Source organism: Neopsephotus bourkii, unplaced genomic scaffold, assembly GCF_033783945.1.
Source record: "Neopsephotus bourkii isolate Nb327-2 ecotype Australia unplaced genomic scaffold, CSIRO-AGI_Nbou_v1 NB_787, whole genome shotgun sequence".
Classification (NCBI taxonomy): domain Eukaryota; kingdom Metazoa; phylum Chordata; class Aves; order Psittaciformes; family Psittacidae; genus Neopsephotus; species Neopsephotus bourkii.
The window spans coordinates 2,224,556-2,241,624 of NW_026901283.1; the positions used below are offsets into that span (position 1 = coordinate 2,224,556).

Consider the following 17,069-nt stretch of genomic DNA (forward strand, 5'->3'; position numbering starts at 1 on the left):
TGGCTGGGGAGTGGATAAGGAGAGGATTTCAGGCTTCCAGCTGAGAACAGGCCTCTTCCTGCTCTGCATCCTGTCATGTTTTCCACCAGGCATGTAAAAGCTGCTTCTGCTGAGGTAGCAAAGCCCCTAAATATTTATCCAAGGCTGTCAGTGGTGAAAACTGTAATGCCCAGGAGAGGCAACAGGAAAGAGGAGAAGCAACTGCATATAGGGCTGTCCTGCCTCTTTTTCCCTCTCCATGAGGCCTCGCCTTTTCCCTTTAAGGGAAAAGAAGCTGGAAATGTAGGAAGGATGGGATTCATGTAATCTTGAATTGGGGAAGGGGTTAGTGGGGAAGGGCAGAAAGATGAAGAGGACACAAATTCCTCTGATTTTATTGAAAAACCTGAAAGCAGATGACACTCAAACTTGACTGAGGTTGTACCAGGTTTTGATTAAAGGGATGGTAAAGTACACAAAATATGAGCAAGTTAAAGGGGAGGTAGCCCTTTCAGCTTTCATGTGTGGCTCTTCTGACAGCTCTTATATATTTATCTGTATTGTTACTACAGACTCACTAATGCAAACACAATGAGGTCTTTTAGGGAGTTAAGGAAGTTTGCTAGCAAATTACTGTCTCCAAGGGCAGATGCCGGCTATGTTTGGGCACGGGAGTCCGCAACTGCCAATAACTAATGGTAGGCTGACCTTCATGCTGCCATCTAGTGTTTCCTCATAGACAGAAACAACGTCCCAGAAAAGAAGCTGTGAAACTTCATGATGCTGTATTCAGAACAAATGTAACCTATTCCTGAATAAGTTACATTATAAAATGTAATAATGAAATAAACCGCTGGACAACATATGAGCTGAAGAAGAGGGAATGGGGAAGAGACATGTGAAGGACGCAGTGCTCAGGGTGAATGCTTTGGAAGATCCCTTTTCTTTTAAATAATTGTAACTATTTCATCCATAAACAGAGAGAGAGAGCTCCACGGAAAGAAAATTATTCAGGTCAGAATTTGTCCTCATTTGTTTTTCACTCTGAAATTAATATGGCTGTTTGCAAGGTGCAACAGTACACAATGGAGCAAGAATCCAAGCAGACTCTTGTCTTAACTGAGAGAGATCAGCATAAGAAGCTTGGTAAGTTCTTGTCCGTCATAAAATCACAGACTGGTTTGGGTTGGAAGGGATCTTAAAGGTCATCTGGTTCCATCCCCCCCCTGCCATGGCATGGACACCTTCCACTAGAACAGGTTGCTCAAAGCCATGTCCAACCTGGCCTTGAACACTGCCATCGAAAATAGACTGCCCAGGGGGAAAACTAAACCATAATGAGCAGCTTTTAAAGGGCTCCTCCTGGCATTGTATGAAATCAGGTATGAATTTAGCCATTTTCAGGAAAGTTATCCCATTTACAATAAAATTTTGGTAGCAGCATTTGAACATTATGTATTCAAACTGCATGTTCTCAGTGCAGTCTTAACACAGCTTGTTTAGGTGAAAAGAAACACCAGCACAGCAAAGAACACAGTCAAACTCTCCAGCGGAAAGTATCATGTACTTCTCTGCTTACAAATTACCTCTCAAGTCAAAACATGAACATTGTCTCAAGCCCTTAGGTCTTTCAGATGCCTAGTCTGCAGAACAGAAAGTCCGCAGGTATGTAATTTTAGGAGTCTACATCTCTCATTTAATAGTACTGTGTTTTTCACCAAAGAAACAAATATATCCCAGTCCCACCAAACAGAGCCTACTGCTGGGTTAAGGCACTGTTATTCTTCCTCTCCAGCTGTTGGTACCAGGCTGTGACATCCATGTAGGTATCAAAAGCTTTCTCCTAAATACACTGAAGCAGCCTTTTGCTGTGCTTAATAGGCTTTCACTTCAGACTCAATAGTTGTATACTCTGGATATAGGTCTTTTCCAAAGCTCATGTTTAATGCTCATTGCTCTAGCAGGAAGTCATGTTCTCTTTCAGTTCCTTGTTCTTCCTCCCTTTGATCAAGTCGTGATGCCACTCAGCAAAGAAGTGAATGAAAAAAAAGATATGCTTCATCTCTCTTCCAAAGTGCTCAGGATTTCTGTGGATTAAAGCTGTGTTTTACAGCTTCATCTCCAAAGAGCCCATCTGAGAATATTACAGGGCAAAGGCTTGAAAACCAAGAGCACACGTCTGTAAGCAGTCCATTCAGGATCTGCATCATCTGCTGGCTTACAAAGTGGCCACATGCTTGCTGGTGTGGGATACGGGGCCCACAGAGCGATGGCAGTACAGCTCCAAAACCCAACCTATTCCCTATCCAGCAGGGAGAGACTGCTGCTGAGGCTCTGGCATCAGGGTTCACCAAAATCTGAAGTGAACTCGGGTACCCTCATCTGAGTGATCACTGCTTTTACTCCATGTGGAAGTGAGTGAGTGCTTTAAGGGTAAAGACATAGGCCAAAGCCACAGGAATCAGCACAAGGCTTGTGTGGGGTGTGCCATGGTCTCTGCTCTCCACTTCTCTGCCAAGCAGTTTAAGTGGAGTAGTACTTTTTTTAACTCTTTTCCCGTATTTTTGTTAAAGAGTTTTTGTGTAAATGTTGCTAAAGAAAATTTATTATTTCTTAAGAAAGAAACTTCCCCACACACCCACAAAACTTCAATTTTCTCCCTCCTCTTCCAGTGATAAACAGACCAATGGGAGGCTTACAGAGCTCCAGCATTGCCTGGATTTATTATTTTTTTAATCAGGAGGTACAAGTTCAGTTGTTCTTTTCTTTTTAGTTTTAGGGACAGAGATTTTGCCCTTCAGGCAAGCTACATAAATAGGAAGGACATCAACTTCAGTATGTTGTTTGTCTCATGATTCACTATAACATTTCTCTAGTACCAGGCATGGCTGTCTCCCGAATAAGCAGAGTTAAAACCTTCCTGTAGGTGTCTAAGACTTCTTGGGCAGAAGGCCTTTCAGCTGGGTCCTTCTTCTTACATGCTGCATGGATGTCAAACAAATGCAGTCTCACAATGTCACTTCCTTCAACATGGCCCAAGAAGAAATTGGAGACATCTGGGATTTTCCAGATGTCTGTTTTCTCATCGTAGGGTGGCATGAGGTCATCCTGAAATGGCACCTCTTCTCCATAAGGCCAATGCTGCTCAGGAGCTACAAACTCGCCCTGGAGCTCCCGATGACCGCACTTCACCAGCCTGCCAGCACTCCTGTTCACAAGAGGCAAAGCATCCAAATCATTCACCAGGACATGAAAGTCACTTGTTAGGAGATACTGAGACAGGACCTTGTCCAGGTCATTTGAGTCACACATCACTAAGGTGCCCAGAGGGCTACTGTGCAGATACCGAATGATGCTCACATAGTCTATAGCCAGCATCAGCCTGCGATGCCAGGTGTTCATCCCCTTGTACCTGGGGATGTGAAGAGTTTCATTCAGGCCCCTCAGAGACCCTAGAGGATGGTACTCGGTGAGGATTGTGAACTGCTGCTCACAGTAGCCAAGCAGCCGTACGACGTGCTTGCTCTGAAGTGCTTTCAGCATCTTCAGTCCGTGGAGAAAGTCCTCCTTCAGCTCTGGGTTGGTGAGCTGTGAAAGGACCACTTTGTTTTCCTTCCACTCCGAGAGGAAAACCTGAGAACAAACAAGAGACACATAAGATGTGGAGAGCCTTCTTCCACCAGTTGGCCTTTGAGTGACTTGCTTAGTCACAACCTCAAACCAACCACCAGTCACAGTCAAGCCTTTAGGTAAGGCCGTGTACCTGTCACCACAAGCCCGTACTGACAGATGTCATAATTACATCACGGCTTCCTAAGCTGTCTTTGGAATGGGCAATGCAGATGAATTAAATTATTTCACACCCCAACCAGCCAGTCTTACTCTGCCATAACTGCACCACACTCATCCCATCTCTGTGATTTTGCTTGTGTAGCTGGATGTCGTTCACTGGCAGGGAGGTGGACCTGGTCACGCTCTCCTGTGTGTTCTTTGCACCTTATTGGTAGCCATATGTCTACAATAATGAGCTGTTGTGAGGATACTTATTAGCCAGCAAACAGCGAATGCTCTTCATCCACAGGACAGAAGAAAGGAAAACCAAACTCACCTTTTTCACAGCGCCTTCACCAACACATTTCAGCTTCCTGACTTCCCTATTTATGGCTTCACAGGAGAGCCACGGGGAACAATTCTTCACCGTTCCCAGTTTGAAGTACCCAAAAGGGCAGAGGCTGGGGTCTGTTTCGCCACGTTCCTTAGAGCTGTAAAACTCGTTGAGGTACAGGTAGAGAAGGGCATTAAGGAGCAGGACAGCCACAAGCAATAACACCAATGAGATGGAGGATACCTCCCTGGGAAGAAACTCCCTCCTAACAAAGTGTGGTTTCTTTTCCATGGCCGTGCCTTCCGCATCCTCCGCGGCAGACGGAGGCTGAGCGGGACCCTCTTCCCAGCCCGGGGGTGAGCGCCGCGGGGGCTGTGTCACTGCAGCCCTGAGCCTCCAGCCTACAGAGAAGGCCACGCGTGGCAGCGCCCTACGCTAAAAGCGGTTCAAGCTCGGCGCTCGCCTCGCTGCTCATCCTCTCGATTACCTGAGCGGGATGGCCCGGGCTGGGCCGCCCCGGGCAGGGCCGCTGACCCCGGAAAGCACGGCACCCCCGGGGAGGGGGCAGCACCGAGCGCGCTTCCCGGCCGCACAGGGCGGCGGTGGCGGCGGCGGCGGCGGCACCGCCCCAGGGCGGAGCGCAGCGACATGGCGGCGGCAGCCGGGCTGGCGGCGGCGGTAGCGGCGGCGCTGGGCGCGCTGCTGATGGCGCCTGGCCTCACGCAGCCGCATAGCGGGGGCCCGTCGGAGGGGAGCGGGCCCGGGGAGGTGGAGCGGCGCCCCCCGGGGCGGATGGACCAGGCCGTGCTGCTCGTCCGCAACGAGCTGCCCACGCAGGGCCTCCTCCTCGCCGCCCGCTCCGGCTCCTGCCACCAGGTGAGCGGCGGGAGCCGTGTGTGTGTGTGTGTGTCACCCCCGCGCCCTGCCTCGGACACCCCTGCCCCGGGCCTCGGCGGGGCCGCTCTGCGCTCCCGGCGGCTCCCCGTGGCGTCGTGGGGTTGCTTCGGTGCGGCGGGAGCGGCTCCAGTCAGCCCCCGGCATCTTCCCGTGTGTTGGCCGCTATGCGAACAGACCCGCTTTCACCCCCCTGTGGCACTGATGCGGTCACTTCGCGCTCCTCTCCCACAGTGCCTGTATCAGTTCCTGGCGTTCCTGCCACCGAGCAACGGGAGCCTGAGAAAGCCGGGCACGGCGGAGGTAGTGGTGGATACCCAGCATCCCCTCACGCTGCAGCTCAACGGCTCTGTGAGTGACACGGAGCTCTGCAAGTACGTGGCACAGCCCCAGGGAACATCTGGATAGCTCTGTCCTGTTTGGGGTTTGTGTATTGTTAGCTTTTTGGGTTTGTGTTTGGTTTTCTTTCCCTTGGAGCCCTGTTTAGAGTGCAGTCTTCCCCCTGCTGCTGTAATTGTGGCACACATTGCAATTGTGCTGAAAAGATGTAAGCACCAGCAGGAGCTGAAGTGGTGAGTGTGGAGACAGCATGTGCCCATGCCTGGTTTCTCTTGCAGAGAGTGTGGCTCACGAAGACAGGTGATGTAGTAGGCAGTACATGTGTGGTAATCCATCTGTGTTGGGCAAGAGACAGTGATGGCAAAGCAGAGCCAGGCAGCTCCTTGGTAGATCACACTGTTAGGCCAAGTTTTTGGCTTGCCTTTCGTACAAGCATCCAGGTTTGTAGGCCCCGGGATGCTGCTGTGATACCTGCACGTAGCAGTGATGGCTCAGCAAGTTCCCTTTCCTTTATCCTTTGCAGGATTCAGTATCATTTTGGAGAGTTTGGCAATTATTCCCTTGTGGTAAAGACCCTAAGTACAAGCACCAAAACTGTGTCTTGTGACCTAGTCATCAATGAAGGCCCTGTCAACAGCTATCTCCGTATGTAATCCTCTGTTTTCCCCTTCCTTCCAACAACTTGCATGTTTCCCAGCGAAACCACCTTCCTTACAAAGCCTGTACAGCTACTTGTGCTCTGCTGAAGATGTGTTATGGGCTTGCCTCTCTTCTCTCTCAGCATCTTATCTCCTTATGTTTTATACACCCACCTTGAGGCCCTGGCTAGAATCGGGCCTCTTCACATAACATTACTGTACAACCACAGCCTTTTTGCAGCAGGGATTAGCCCAGAAAAATCAGTGTGTATGTGTCTGGAGGGAGGCATTTTTGTAGTTAGTTCCTGTTTTCCTGCATGTTTATGTATGTACACACAATCCTTCCTCTTCTTCTGTCTTCCCTCACAAAATGGGAAACAATTCATGCAGTGCTTGGATTTTTGTTTGCTGCTGTGCTTTTAATTTTAAGCGTCACGTCTTGCGTCTTTGTTCATCTCTTTTTCCAGGGCTGTTTCGAACTCTCACCTACATGTCTTCCATTCTTTTCCTTTACATTAGTCTTCATATATATATTCTTCATATATAGATTACTCTTCAGTCCTTCCAGTTTTCCAGCTGTAAAGAGAAATTTTCCATGCTTGCAAATTTGGGGTATTACCTTCTCCCATGTCTTCCTTTTCATGTTGAGGCTGTTTCCAGTTCTTCAGTTTCTTCTTCAGAATGTATAGCACATCAGCTCTTTTCTCCTGATTGCCTTGTGGTGCAGTGCAGTTTTACTTTGCCTTTTTTTTTTATGCTGAGATATGTAGTCATGTAGCTGCACTTCAAAACTAACCTGCTTTTGGTTGAGGTTGTTTTGGGGTTTTGTTGTGTTTGTTTGTTTCTCTGGGACTTGGGCTGGGGATATGTGTTGCATGGAGAAGGTGGTATGATGCTTGGAGGGTTGGGCTTTTTGTCATGTTTGTGTCATGCTTGGCCAGGGCTGGATTACTGAATGGTTTTGTTCGGTCATTTATAGACTTGTGTTTTTTTCTCTTTCATGCAGCTATTCTCTTTGCTTTCCTGGTTTACATGGGGACCCTCACTATCCTGATTGTCGGGCGCCTTTTGATGAAGTAAGTATAACAGTACTGTAGTGGTTCCTTGCATTTGAAGTAGGGGCCACCAGTTTAAAAACACATGTCATGGTGTGCTAGTGCTTTGGAGTCCCGCAGCCCTGTTACCTGGTTGCCATGTACAAGGTAAGCTGTGGTAGCTGTCCATGTGACAATGAATAGAGAGATGTGATTTCCCTTGGGGCATACCTTGCAGCCTTGTGAGCTTGTATGTAGAGCGGTTACTGCAGACCCTGCCTCATGCTCCTGTGACTTGTGCCTGGGTCTTTAGCCCTCTATCAGCAGTACAAGGCAGCAGGACATGAGTGTGTGTAGCATGTGCAGCCTTCCATCCTGTGTACTGAGTGATGTGAGTCCTCCCTGCCTGCAAACAACCTGAGGATAATGCCCCCGGAACCCAAGCTTGTGGCAGTGTTACTACACAGCTGAACTTCACTGAGATCCAGGTGCTGGCTGAACTTCAGTACTGTGTGTAGGAGCTGGGAAAACAGAGATAGGGACTGTCCCAACTTTTGATTTATAGTTGATGTTAAGATGAACTGGGCTATAAAGTACTTGTCTTGTTTTGTGTTTTAAACTGCTTCTAATTTCCAGAATTCATGCAGTCAGGAACTGGGTTTACAAGAAACTGAACCCCAGAGAAACTGATCGTCTGATTAATTCTGTGAGTGAGTGACCGCAGTATCTTTAATCTGCATCCTGTAGTGTTTTCATCTCTTAAGGAACATATGCTATCTGCATATCCAGGCTTGTTTATTACTAATCATGTTCTTCTTTGAGCATGTTTCCCTTGGCAAATCTTGTATTGATGTCAGACAGGCAATTTTATGTCAATGGAGAGTGCTAGGCTGGGTTTCCACACAAGTTCAGTGGCTTCCCAGTGGAGCTATTGAAAGTCTTGGACATACAGCTTTGTGCCCTCTCTAGTTCCCTTGAAGCAAACATGTTACCTTCTGACACAGTCAGTGTGACGGAAGGGAAGAAATGACAGCCTTCATGTCTGCTTCCAGCACAGTAGGAATTCTAGCAGGATCTATGCTAGTCAAGATTTCTCTGGCAGCCGTAGAGCTGGCATTTCTTTGTGAGTTGTGTTTTGTACTAGCATATAGGTAGATCATCACAGTCTGGGCTTTACTTCTAGAAGGTCAAAACCTGTCTAGAATCAAAACACTTGGGAGTTGGCTTCATAGCAATTCTTGTAGTTGTTCATTTCCATAGCTGTGTTACAGCAATGTCTGCTTCTTTATGCTGTCACTGGGGCTGATCGGAGTGATTTAGGGAACTTGATTGTAAAGAAGCCACTCCAGCATTTAAAAGGATTCATTTTCAGCTGGTTTAACTCTCTGAACAGTGTACTGTCAGACAAGTGCTGGTTGGATGGATCCTGTTTGAGAATCAGCAGCTGGATCTGTTCAGCTCTGTTGTAAAGCAGCACTCGCAGTGATGGCAAGCCTGTGGCCAATTGGACTGGACCCAGATCTCATGAGTCTCAAACACAGGCTCTTTTCAGAGCATTGTTGTTTTCACCCTGGTTGAAGGTGGAGTGCAGAACATCTGCAAATATCATTGTAACATGGTGGAGCCATAAACAGGTTAGAAGTAGCAAGTGAGGAAGCAAAAGGATGAGGAAGATGGGGAGAACAAAGACAAAGGCCGTATGTGAATGTTTGCTGACCTCTGTTCCTTGACCTCAGCTGATGCAGCTGCTGACTTGCCCTTCGTGTGTCTGGTTTGTTCCTGAAGGAGCTCGGGTCCCCGAACACAGCAGACTCCGTTAGCAGTGATCTCACCCCGCGTTTGTGGAGCACAGCCTCTCGGCAGCGGCTGCGTTCCCTGGACACGTTCCGAGGGTGAGCGTAAGACCTTGCTCAGATGTACCTCTTCCAAGAGGAATGAGATCTTTCCAATGGCAGTTGAGCAGTGTACAGAAATATATAGCAGAGGGATGGTTCAAGCGGGCCTGTTTTATTTGGAAGATAATCAAGGTTTGAAGTCTTGGATTTTCCAAAACACTTTGCAGTTCATCTAGTTTAAAGCAACATTAAAGCTGTGCCAGAGGGAGGAAAAGAGCAACGTATGTTCAGCATGAAAATGCTGTGTGAAGGAGCTTACTTTGGTTTACCACCACCCATGATCTCTGAAATGCTGCTTCCTAGTTGGCAAAGCTCGAGACTTTGTACATCTTACTTTAAAAATAAAATGAACCAGATCTCGTAGTTATAAATGTTTTAATGGGGGTAAACACTGACTTCGTGTTCATATATATGTATTTCATTGACATGTGGTACTTTGTGTGTGTTTTTAACTTGTCTTTTCAGGCTCTCTCTTATAATTATGGTGTTCGTTAACTATGGAGGAGGAAAATACTGGTTCTTCAAACACGAGAGTTGGAATGGTAAATTACAATTGAGACAGTTGATCTGTGTTTTAACTGCAGCAATACCTAGGTATGGTTGGCATTGCAGATGCTGCAGCGAGCTGTTGCTCAGCTGAAGACTTAGGCTAAGACACCCTGTCAGGTTGCCTCAGCTGAGTATCGGGCTTATTAGGTTAATGGGCAAAGCCATGTGTAGCCCTGCTCATCACACTGTGATGGTGTGGTTTCAGATCACAGTCTGTGTGTAGCCTTTTCAGTTTTGACACAGGTTCACAACTTTAACTTTCTATGTTGTTTAATGGCCACAGTCAAGCTGATGGTGCTTGATGCTGCACAAACATTAACGCCTTGATAGGCAAGCTGCTAGGGAAGAGGTCAGGCATTGTGCTGCCCTAGTGGAGAACAGCAAGGATCCCATCCCTGAAATCTTTCCCCAGACACAGCAATCAGTTCTCACCCTGTTTTTGAAGGATGGTAAAAGCAGTGAATCAAGATAATCAGCTCTTTTTAAGTTTTATTTATAATGTGTTTTAGATTTGGAGGCATCAAATAATTGGCAAGCAGTCTGCAAGTCCTCTGGAAACTCAACAATAATGCCCAAATTTAGGGAGGGTTTGAGTGAAATAATGTATTCCTTTGTATTTCTCTGTAGGATTAACAGTGGCAGATCTGGTGTTTCCATGGTAAGTCTTCCTGAAGAGTAGTCTTGTGTCAAGTGATTCTGTATGTGAAAAGCTGCAAGGAGAACATTGTGTGCACCTTGCCTCCATGTGGAAATGTATTTAGAGAGGTGTATTTGCATTGGAGGGTTGATAGGAATCTGCCCCTCCAGATAACAGCATCACCCTTATGATCCAGTAGTAGAGCTGAGTGTTTTCTGCTCACCCCACATTCTCCTTCCTCCCCGACACAATGTTAGTGGGAGGTCCAGGGTTATCCTGCAGTGGAAGTGGAGTATCCCTGAGGAGCTCAATGCCACACTACTGTGTTGAAGGTGATCAATCTGGCAACATTCAAAGCTGGACTGATGTGTGTCCAGAGATAAAACAGCCAAGGGAATTTGGGATTAAGCTGATGTCTCAATAACCACAGGATGGTATTATGGGGAAGCAATTATCCTATCTGCCCCTAGCATGCTTCTCTAAGATACATACCAGTTGCACATTACTCTTGGAGCTGGGCTTGGACTTTGAGCCCAGTCTAGAGAGGAGGAGCATGTCACTTCTGAATTTGAATCAGATTTGCAGCTTGTGTTTCGCTGCTCTGAGGATGCTGATTTATTTTGGGGTAATGGAGGTTTTGGTAGCATATGCACTGCTGCAAAAAGACCAGAATGCAGCTACTTCCCTGACCTTTATTGCCTCAACTGACCACTTGAAGAGGTGGAAAGGTCCCACTGTGCAAGCTCAGTTGTCTGGGAATTCCAGTCCAATTTCATTTAATGCATGCATTGCTGTTGGGCCAGTGCAGGCTACTCTCTTAGCTTTAGTGTTTGCTGTCATGCACATGTGTGATGGGACGTCTGCCAGTTCCATTTCCTGTCTGCTCTGTTCGCCAGGTTTGTGTTCATCATGGGGACATCGATATCATTGTCACTGAGCTCCATGCTGAGGTGGGGAAGTTCCAAACAGAAGCTGCTTGGGAAAATCCTGTGGAGGAGTTTTTTGCTGATCCTGCTGGGAATCATAGTTGTGAATCCCAATTACTGCCTTGGACCATGTGAGTGGCACTTGCTCTCCTCCTTACATTCCTGCAGCTGTTCCCACCTCCTTGGCTGGGCTGTTGGGAAAACAATGTCAGCCTTGCTGTACTGACTGGTTGCATGGGAGCAGTTTGATGGTATTCTGTAGAGTGCTCTTCAGCTCTGCACCAGTGCAGTTCTCTCTGACCCCTGTGCTGACCACTGTTTATCACCTTAGTGCTGACTGTCCCAGGGTTGTGATTCCAGAAAGTGGGGTGGCAGAGTGGAGGTGTCCCGTGTACCTGCAGTGGGTCTCGGATCTCCCTGGAGAAGGCTAACTTTCCTATTTACAAAAGACCCCCTGTCTGTTCCTTTTCCTTGTTGCTTGCGTGTTTTCCAGTGTCATGGGATAATCTGCGTATTCCTGGGGTGCTCCAGAGGCTGGGATTCACATACCTCGTGGTTGCTGCTCTTGAACTCCTGTTTACAAGAGCTGGTGCTGAGAGTGGGACCTTGGTGAGTTATGTGGGGAGATGACAAGTGATACTCAACTAGGGTTTAGGAGCCTTTGCTTTTGTTGGGGCAGAAAGGAGCACATGAGAAATGAAAGCACGTAGTATCTTACCTGATGTGTAGTGCAGTGTGACCTGGCAAAAAATCCAGGGAACATGCACCCTTCAGTGTCCCATACTGCGTTTTGCCACATCTAGGTTTGCTGTATTTAAAGATTTCACCGATTCATTCAGATGCTGCTTGGAAGCAGGCATTCCCAGGCACTTCTGATGACATTCCACTGTGAAGGGACCCCAGGGACAGGCATCTGTATGCTGAGTCCTGTGGCTTGTGTTTTGTCTGGTTAATTTTGGCAGTGTTTTTTCACAGCAGGGGAAAGTAATACTGCTTCTTGGCCTTTCTGGAGCCTGCTTTCCCAAAAGGCTTTTGTTCTGCTCATGAATCAAAATTCCTTCTGACATTTTCCAAGCTCAGAAACATTGTGGGCTTTTGTTTTGATTTGTTTCTTCACCTCCCCCAAGTAACTAAGTGTCTGGAAGTCATTTGTGAAGATGAAAGGTCTATTGGTAGAGCCCAGTTTTGTAATAATGGCTCCTTCTTGTATCTGGGGGACTACTTGCCAGGAAGCACAGGATGTCCCTAGGGGCGTGGTTTTTACTTGCCAGCTAATGCCCCATTCCCTCCATCTTGTGCAGGAGACACTGTGTCCTGCTCTGCAGGATATTCTCCCCTACTGGCCACAGTGGATTTTCATTCTGATGTTAGAAGCGATTTGGCTCTGCCTGACCTTTTTGTTACCAGTGCCAGGTTGTCCCAGGTAAGACTCTGCACCCAGACTACTTTCTATGGGGCATCAGATTGTTTTACTTCTTCTGAGTAGAGAATAGACTTTATTAGCCATAGGGAAAGAATGGAGAGCTTTTACACCAGCAGGGTTAAAGGGAAGCATTCATCATGTGAAAAAACTTTACTTTGGTACCGAAGTACCAGGTATTATAAAGGTAACATCATTGTTCCTTTCTATTTAAAGAAGAGGATTTAAAATCTCCATGAGGTCTGTGTCACATAGGACCTGTGTTTCACTGTGTGCCTCTGGCCAGGGAAAACATGGAGCATTGAGTATTCTGGGCCAATGGGTCAGCTACTGTGCAGGTGGGGTGTATCAACACCTTGCGCCATAACTTGTTTCCTTCTGTCCTAGGGGCTATCTAGGTCCTGGGGGCATTGGAGACTTTGGGAACTATCCCAACTGCACTGGAGGAGCAGCTGGTTACGTTGATCGTTTGCTGCTTGGAGAAAAGCATATATATCAGCATCCCTCTTCAAGTGTAAGTAGCTTTTGGTTTGCAGTATGTACCACAGGTCAGCACTGAACATAGCTGTCAGGAAGAGCTTGGGAATGGTACATGTAGGAGGATGGAAGGGAAGATGGGTTGCTCAGATGTCCTGTGACAACTGTTTTCTCTCTAAGGTGATTTACCAAACAACGATGCCATATGATCCTGAAGGGATCCTGGGGACCATAAATACCATCTTTATGGCCTTTCTGGGACTGCAGGTACCTCTTGTCTTTCTGGTTCTGTGCTACAATGGAAAGATGTGAAGGAATCTTAGAAGTGGGGAGAAAACCTGGGTTTTCTTATTTAAGGCTGAGACTGGTTCTAAGAAATCCTTTTCCAGAGCAATGCTTTCAGGCTGACTTAGACTGAGGTGAGTGTCAGAGAAGTGGAACCTAACCTGGCATTAGCTTGCATTACAGAAACTAAGATTTTCTCTCAGGTTTTGTAAGGGATGGACATAAGAAGTTTGCAGAACATTCACTCAGGGCCTTCCTTTGCTTGTTTTATGGTTGGGCTTATGCTGGGAGTAGGCTGGTTCTGCGTGTTGGAAATAGGGCCAAGAGACGCATACACTTCACAGCTTCATTTCAAACATGTAGTTTTAAAGGTCACAGCTGTACGTGTTCCCAATTGCTAGTTTCCTGCTGGATGCGCAGTGTTAACTACCTTGCACAGGTGCTGTGGGTGTGCTGACCAACTCAGGCATGAGGGAGGCAGGGGTTCGCATTAGTGTTGCCAACATCAAAAGCTCACAGCTCACCAATGTGTTTAAAATGGGATATCATGATGCTTTTTGATGCAGTTCTGCTTGGCCATTGCTGGCCCTTCTGTCAATGCAGGAGCTCCTAACCAAAGTGAAACTCTTGAACTGGGAACAAAATATTTCTGTATGTAGCACTGGGTACAAATTGATGGGGAATCTCTGCAGGGCAGAGGTTGGAACAGCAGTGTGACCCTGGGGAGTGAGTCATCAGGATGTGTTTCTAAGTGCGGCATGAAAAGGAGCATGTGCTGCAGGCCAGGGTGCAATGCGAGCTGTGGAGAAGCTGTTCTGGCTGGCTGGGGATGGGTGGCATTCCTTCATGCAGTCCTTGGTGAAGGACAGAGAGCTCAAGTCTTGTCATGTTAAGCTAACAAAGCTGCTCATCCTCTTCCTCAGTGTTAGCGTAGCAAGAAAGGGAGAAAAGGTGCACCCACCTCTACTGCATTCTTTTCCCCTTCTGTGCCCATTCTTTGCAAAGAGTTCCCATTCTGAGCCTTTCAGCCGCTTGGTTGGTATGAATACTGTTTGTGTTCTCTGTCTTAGCATAGGTGGCTGGCAGCAAATGTATCTGGCTCTTGAAATGTAGTTACATGTATGGGCATTAATTAGTTTTCTGTATTCTTTCTATATTAGGCAGGAAAAATTATCTTGTTCTACAAAGACCAGCACAAACAAATTATGAGTCGGTTTGCCACCTGGAGCATTGTAATGGTAAGTTAGATGGATATGTAGCTCTTCAATAGACATGTCTTTTTATGCAGTGCAGACTTAGGGTTTCTGAAACATGTTGCAGTGGCTGCATAAACTTTAGGAACTTTCTATTTCAGGGAATTGTTTCTGCTATCTTAACAAAATGCTCTAAAGAAGATGGATTTATTCCCATAAACAAGAACTTATGGTAAGCAAAGAGATACAACTTTTAGTATGATTTTGTTCAAGTACTATTTTACCTTGAAGAATACTTTGCCTTTCTTATATTGAGATCTGTCCATATTACATAGTTCCCTAAATAATCTTTCTACTGAAAATGTGTGTAGGTCGTTATCTTACGTGACAACCACAAGCTGCTTTGCCTTCATCCTCTTACTGCTGATGTATTACCTTGTGGATGTCAAGAGACTCTGGTCAGGTGCTCCATTTTTCTACCCAGGTCAGTAAAGCCATGGCAGGCAATGTATTCCTTTTAATTCTTTCTGCACTGATTCTACCCCTTTTATGTTTTCTTCACTTCCCTTGTCTTTGTTGGGATTTAGAATGAGGTAACCTGAAGGGTGCCACTTGAGATGAACCTTTGTGTAGAACTGGGACACTTCAGATATTTAGGAAGAGGGACTGTCAAAGTCTTTAAATGAGGGCTGGAAACTGCTATTGCCCAATGCCTGTTCTCAGTTTGATCTCCAGTTAAGGTCCCAGGGAACAGTTGCCTAGTACCAAGCAAAATACCACAGCTGGTTTGTAGTTGGTTTGGAAAGGACTGCTGAGACTTGGGTAACCTAATGGGAAACAAAAAGGCCTGTCAGCAGAGTAATACCACTTCTGAAGATGGGGAAGACAAAATCCCCTGGGCAGCTGTGTAGGTTCTGTCTGTGTTTGTAGATAAGCATGTCTCCCAAAGCATCCCACTGTGGTTTTAACCACACTGGGCTCTTGACAAACATCTGAGTACAGAATGCAAACCCACCACAGAGGGAACCTTTCAGCAGCTCTGGTGTCTGGACAGAGATATGGGGTAGGGTGACAGCACGGTATTGCATCTCCTACCAGAAAACCCAGAGCTTTGAAGGGCAGTCAGCATTTGTTTGCGAAGGCAATAGATCTGACCAAATAGGTTGGCAGTTGGCCACCCTGAAGACAATAGTAACTGTGATCATTCTCATCAGTAGAATTGCAGGATACTGATTTGATTGTATTTTGTGTTCAGCATACAGGTTGTCTGTATTTCTTTTCAAATAAATGTTTTGGGACAGAGAACCCCTCAGTCTGTCTTTGAAAACATGTGTAGCACCTTTGGGGCAACCAACATTAGCTGTTACCACCTCATTGGCACTCTGTTTCATAAACCTGGCATGCCTCTGCCTGCTTCCTCTGAAGCAAGCTCATGCCTGCTCTTTCAGATGGTATGACTTGTGCTTACTTTCAGGAATGAACTCAATCCTGGTCTACATTGGACATGAAGTGTTTGAAAACTATTTCCCTTTTAAGTGGAAGATGCAAGACAGTCAATCCCACGCAGAGCATCTGACTCAGAACCTCACCGCCACAACGCTTTGGGTCATAATATCCTATGTACTTTACAGGAGAAGGATATTCTGGAAAATCTGATAGTGGTGGCCACGGTGTACCAAGCCTAGGTTCTGATGAGGCAAGTGGATGAGGTGGGTTAGCCTGAAACACTGCCACTAATGCTTGGCTGCATTACTTAAAAGGGATTCTAGTTCAAGTTTACAGTGCCATGGACGTTGTCATCAAGATTTTTATGTGACTTAAGGGACAGTATCTTCCTGTTTAGCAAAACCTCATTAGTTTGCTGTGGTTGCTCTTTCTGTACTTTGTAAATATTTTACTGATCTCTCTCCTTCACCTAGAGAAACTGAACATATTGCAGCAGTTGGGCAGTCAAGGACAGCCTGATGGTGCTTACAAAGGGAACAGCAAGGGATCTGGGTGGTGACTACAGAATGACACCATGGCAACAATTGTGTCTAACAGGGCACCCCCTAACTCGGGTCAAGGGTTTGTATGTACCCTTTTCACCTGCCACGTGCCTGTGCCACACTAGTTACCACCTCACATTTAACTTTGCCACCTTTTTGACTCTGGAACACTGTCAGTATCCTCAGCCCTGCAGCCTACAGACAGGGAGTGCTCAGGGGCACCTCTGTGCTACAGCATGCTATGGAAAGTGGTGACTCAGCTGAGCATTCCTTACTGTCTTCTTCCAATTTGGTCCTGGATCAAAGCCTTAGGTTAAGGTTCCTGCTGAAGGTGCTGCCAAAGATCTCTTCTAGTGGCTTATTAATCAGCATGCTGCTGCTGCACGTTTGGCAGGCCATCCATGCACGGTCTGGGCCACTGTGTTACACACCTCTAGCATGGATGAGGTCAGAGTTTCACGTGCTGCACTCAGAGAGTGCAGAGAGGCCAGTTCCTATTGACCTGTATCATCACTTGGGTGTTACCAAAGTATGATCAAAGCAATCCTCTTTATAAATGGAATCAGAAAATCAGCAGTACAGGTAGAATTCTGCCAAAAAAGGAATAGATAGCAGACTAATTCAATGTATGATGTTTTTTTTGAAACTCAGGATTTCCACGCCAGTGCTAATAAAAAGGCTGAAATGCCCTGCTATGTTCTCTGTGTATG

General features: G+C 46.6%; 2 protein-coding genes across 3 annotated transcripts; one reads left to right on the forward strand and one right to left on the reverse strand.

Moving 5' to 3' along the window:
• Nucleotides 1-1,524: 1,524 nt before the first annotated feature.
• POMK (protein O-mannose kinase) lies at nt 1,525-4,457 on the reverse strand. The gene is made up of 2 exons (XM_061355240.1): nt 4,088-4,457; nt 1,525-3,612 (listed from the first exon to the last, which is right to left on the reverse strand). Exons 1-2 carry the CDS (start codon nt 4,373-4,375, stop codon nt 2,839-2,841), a joined length of 1,062 nt encoding a protein of 353 aa, XP_061211224.1. The 5' UTR covers nt 4,376-4,457; the 3' UTR covers nt 1,525-2,838.
• A 233-nt stretch (nt 4,458-4,690) lies between these two features.
• On the forward strand, nt 4,691-17,047 carry HGSNAT (heparan-alpha-glucosaminide N-acetyltransferase). 2 transcript variants are annotated; one of them, XM_061355239.1, is made up of 17 exons: nt 4,691-4,960; nt 5,213-5,352; nt 5,841-5,962; nt 6,962-7,031; nt 7,626-7,695; nt 8,775-8,881; nt 9,350-9,426; nt 10,061-10,091; nt 10,967-11,127; nt 11,490-11,605; nt 12,298-12,419; nt 12,804-12,930; nt 13,074-13,160; nt 14,339-14,416; nt 14,533-14,603; nt 14,743-14,855; nt 15,846-17,047. In XM_061355239.1, exons 1-17 carry the CDS (start codon nt 4,733-4,735, stop codon nt 16,025-16,027), a joined length of 1,902 nt encoding a protein of 633 aa, XP_061211223.1. In that variant the 5' UTR covers nt 4,691-4,732; the 3' UTR covers nt 16,028-17,047. The 2 variants fall into 2 exon arrangements, with proteins under 2 accessions (XP_061211223.1, XP_061211222.1); XM_061355238.1 differs by lacking the exon at nt 13,074-13,160.
• The last annotated feature ends 22 nt before the right edge of the window (nt 17,048-17,069 follow it).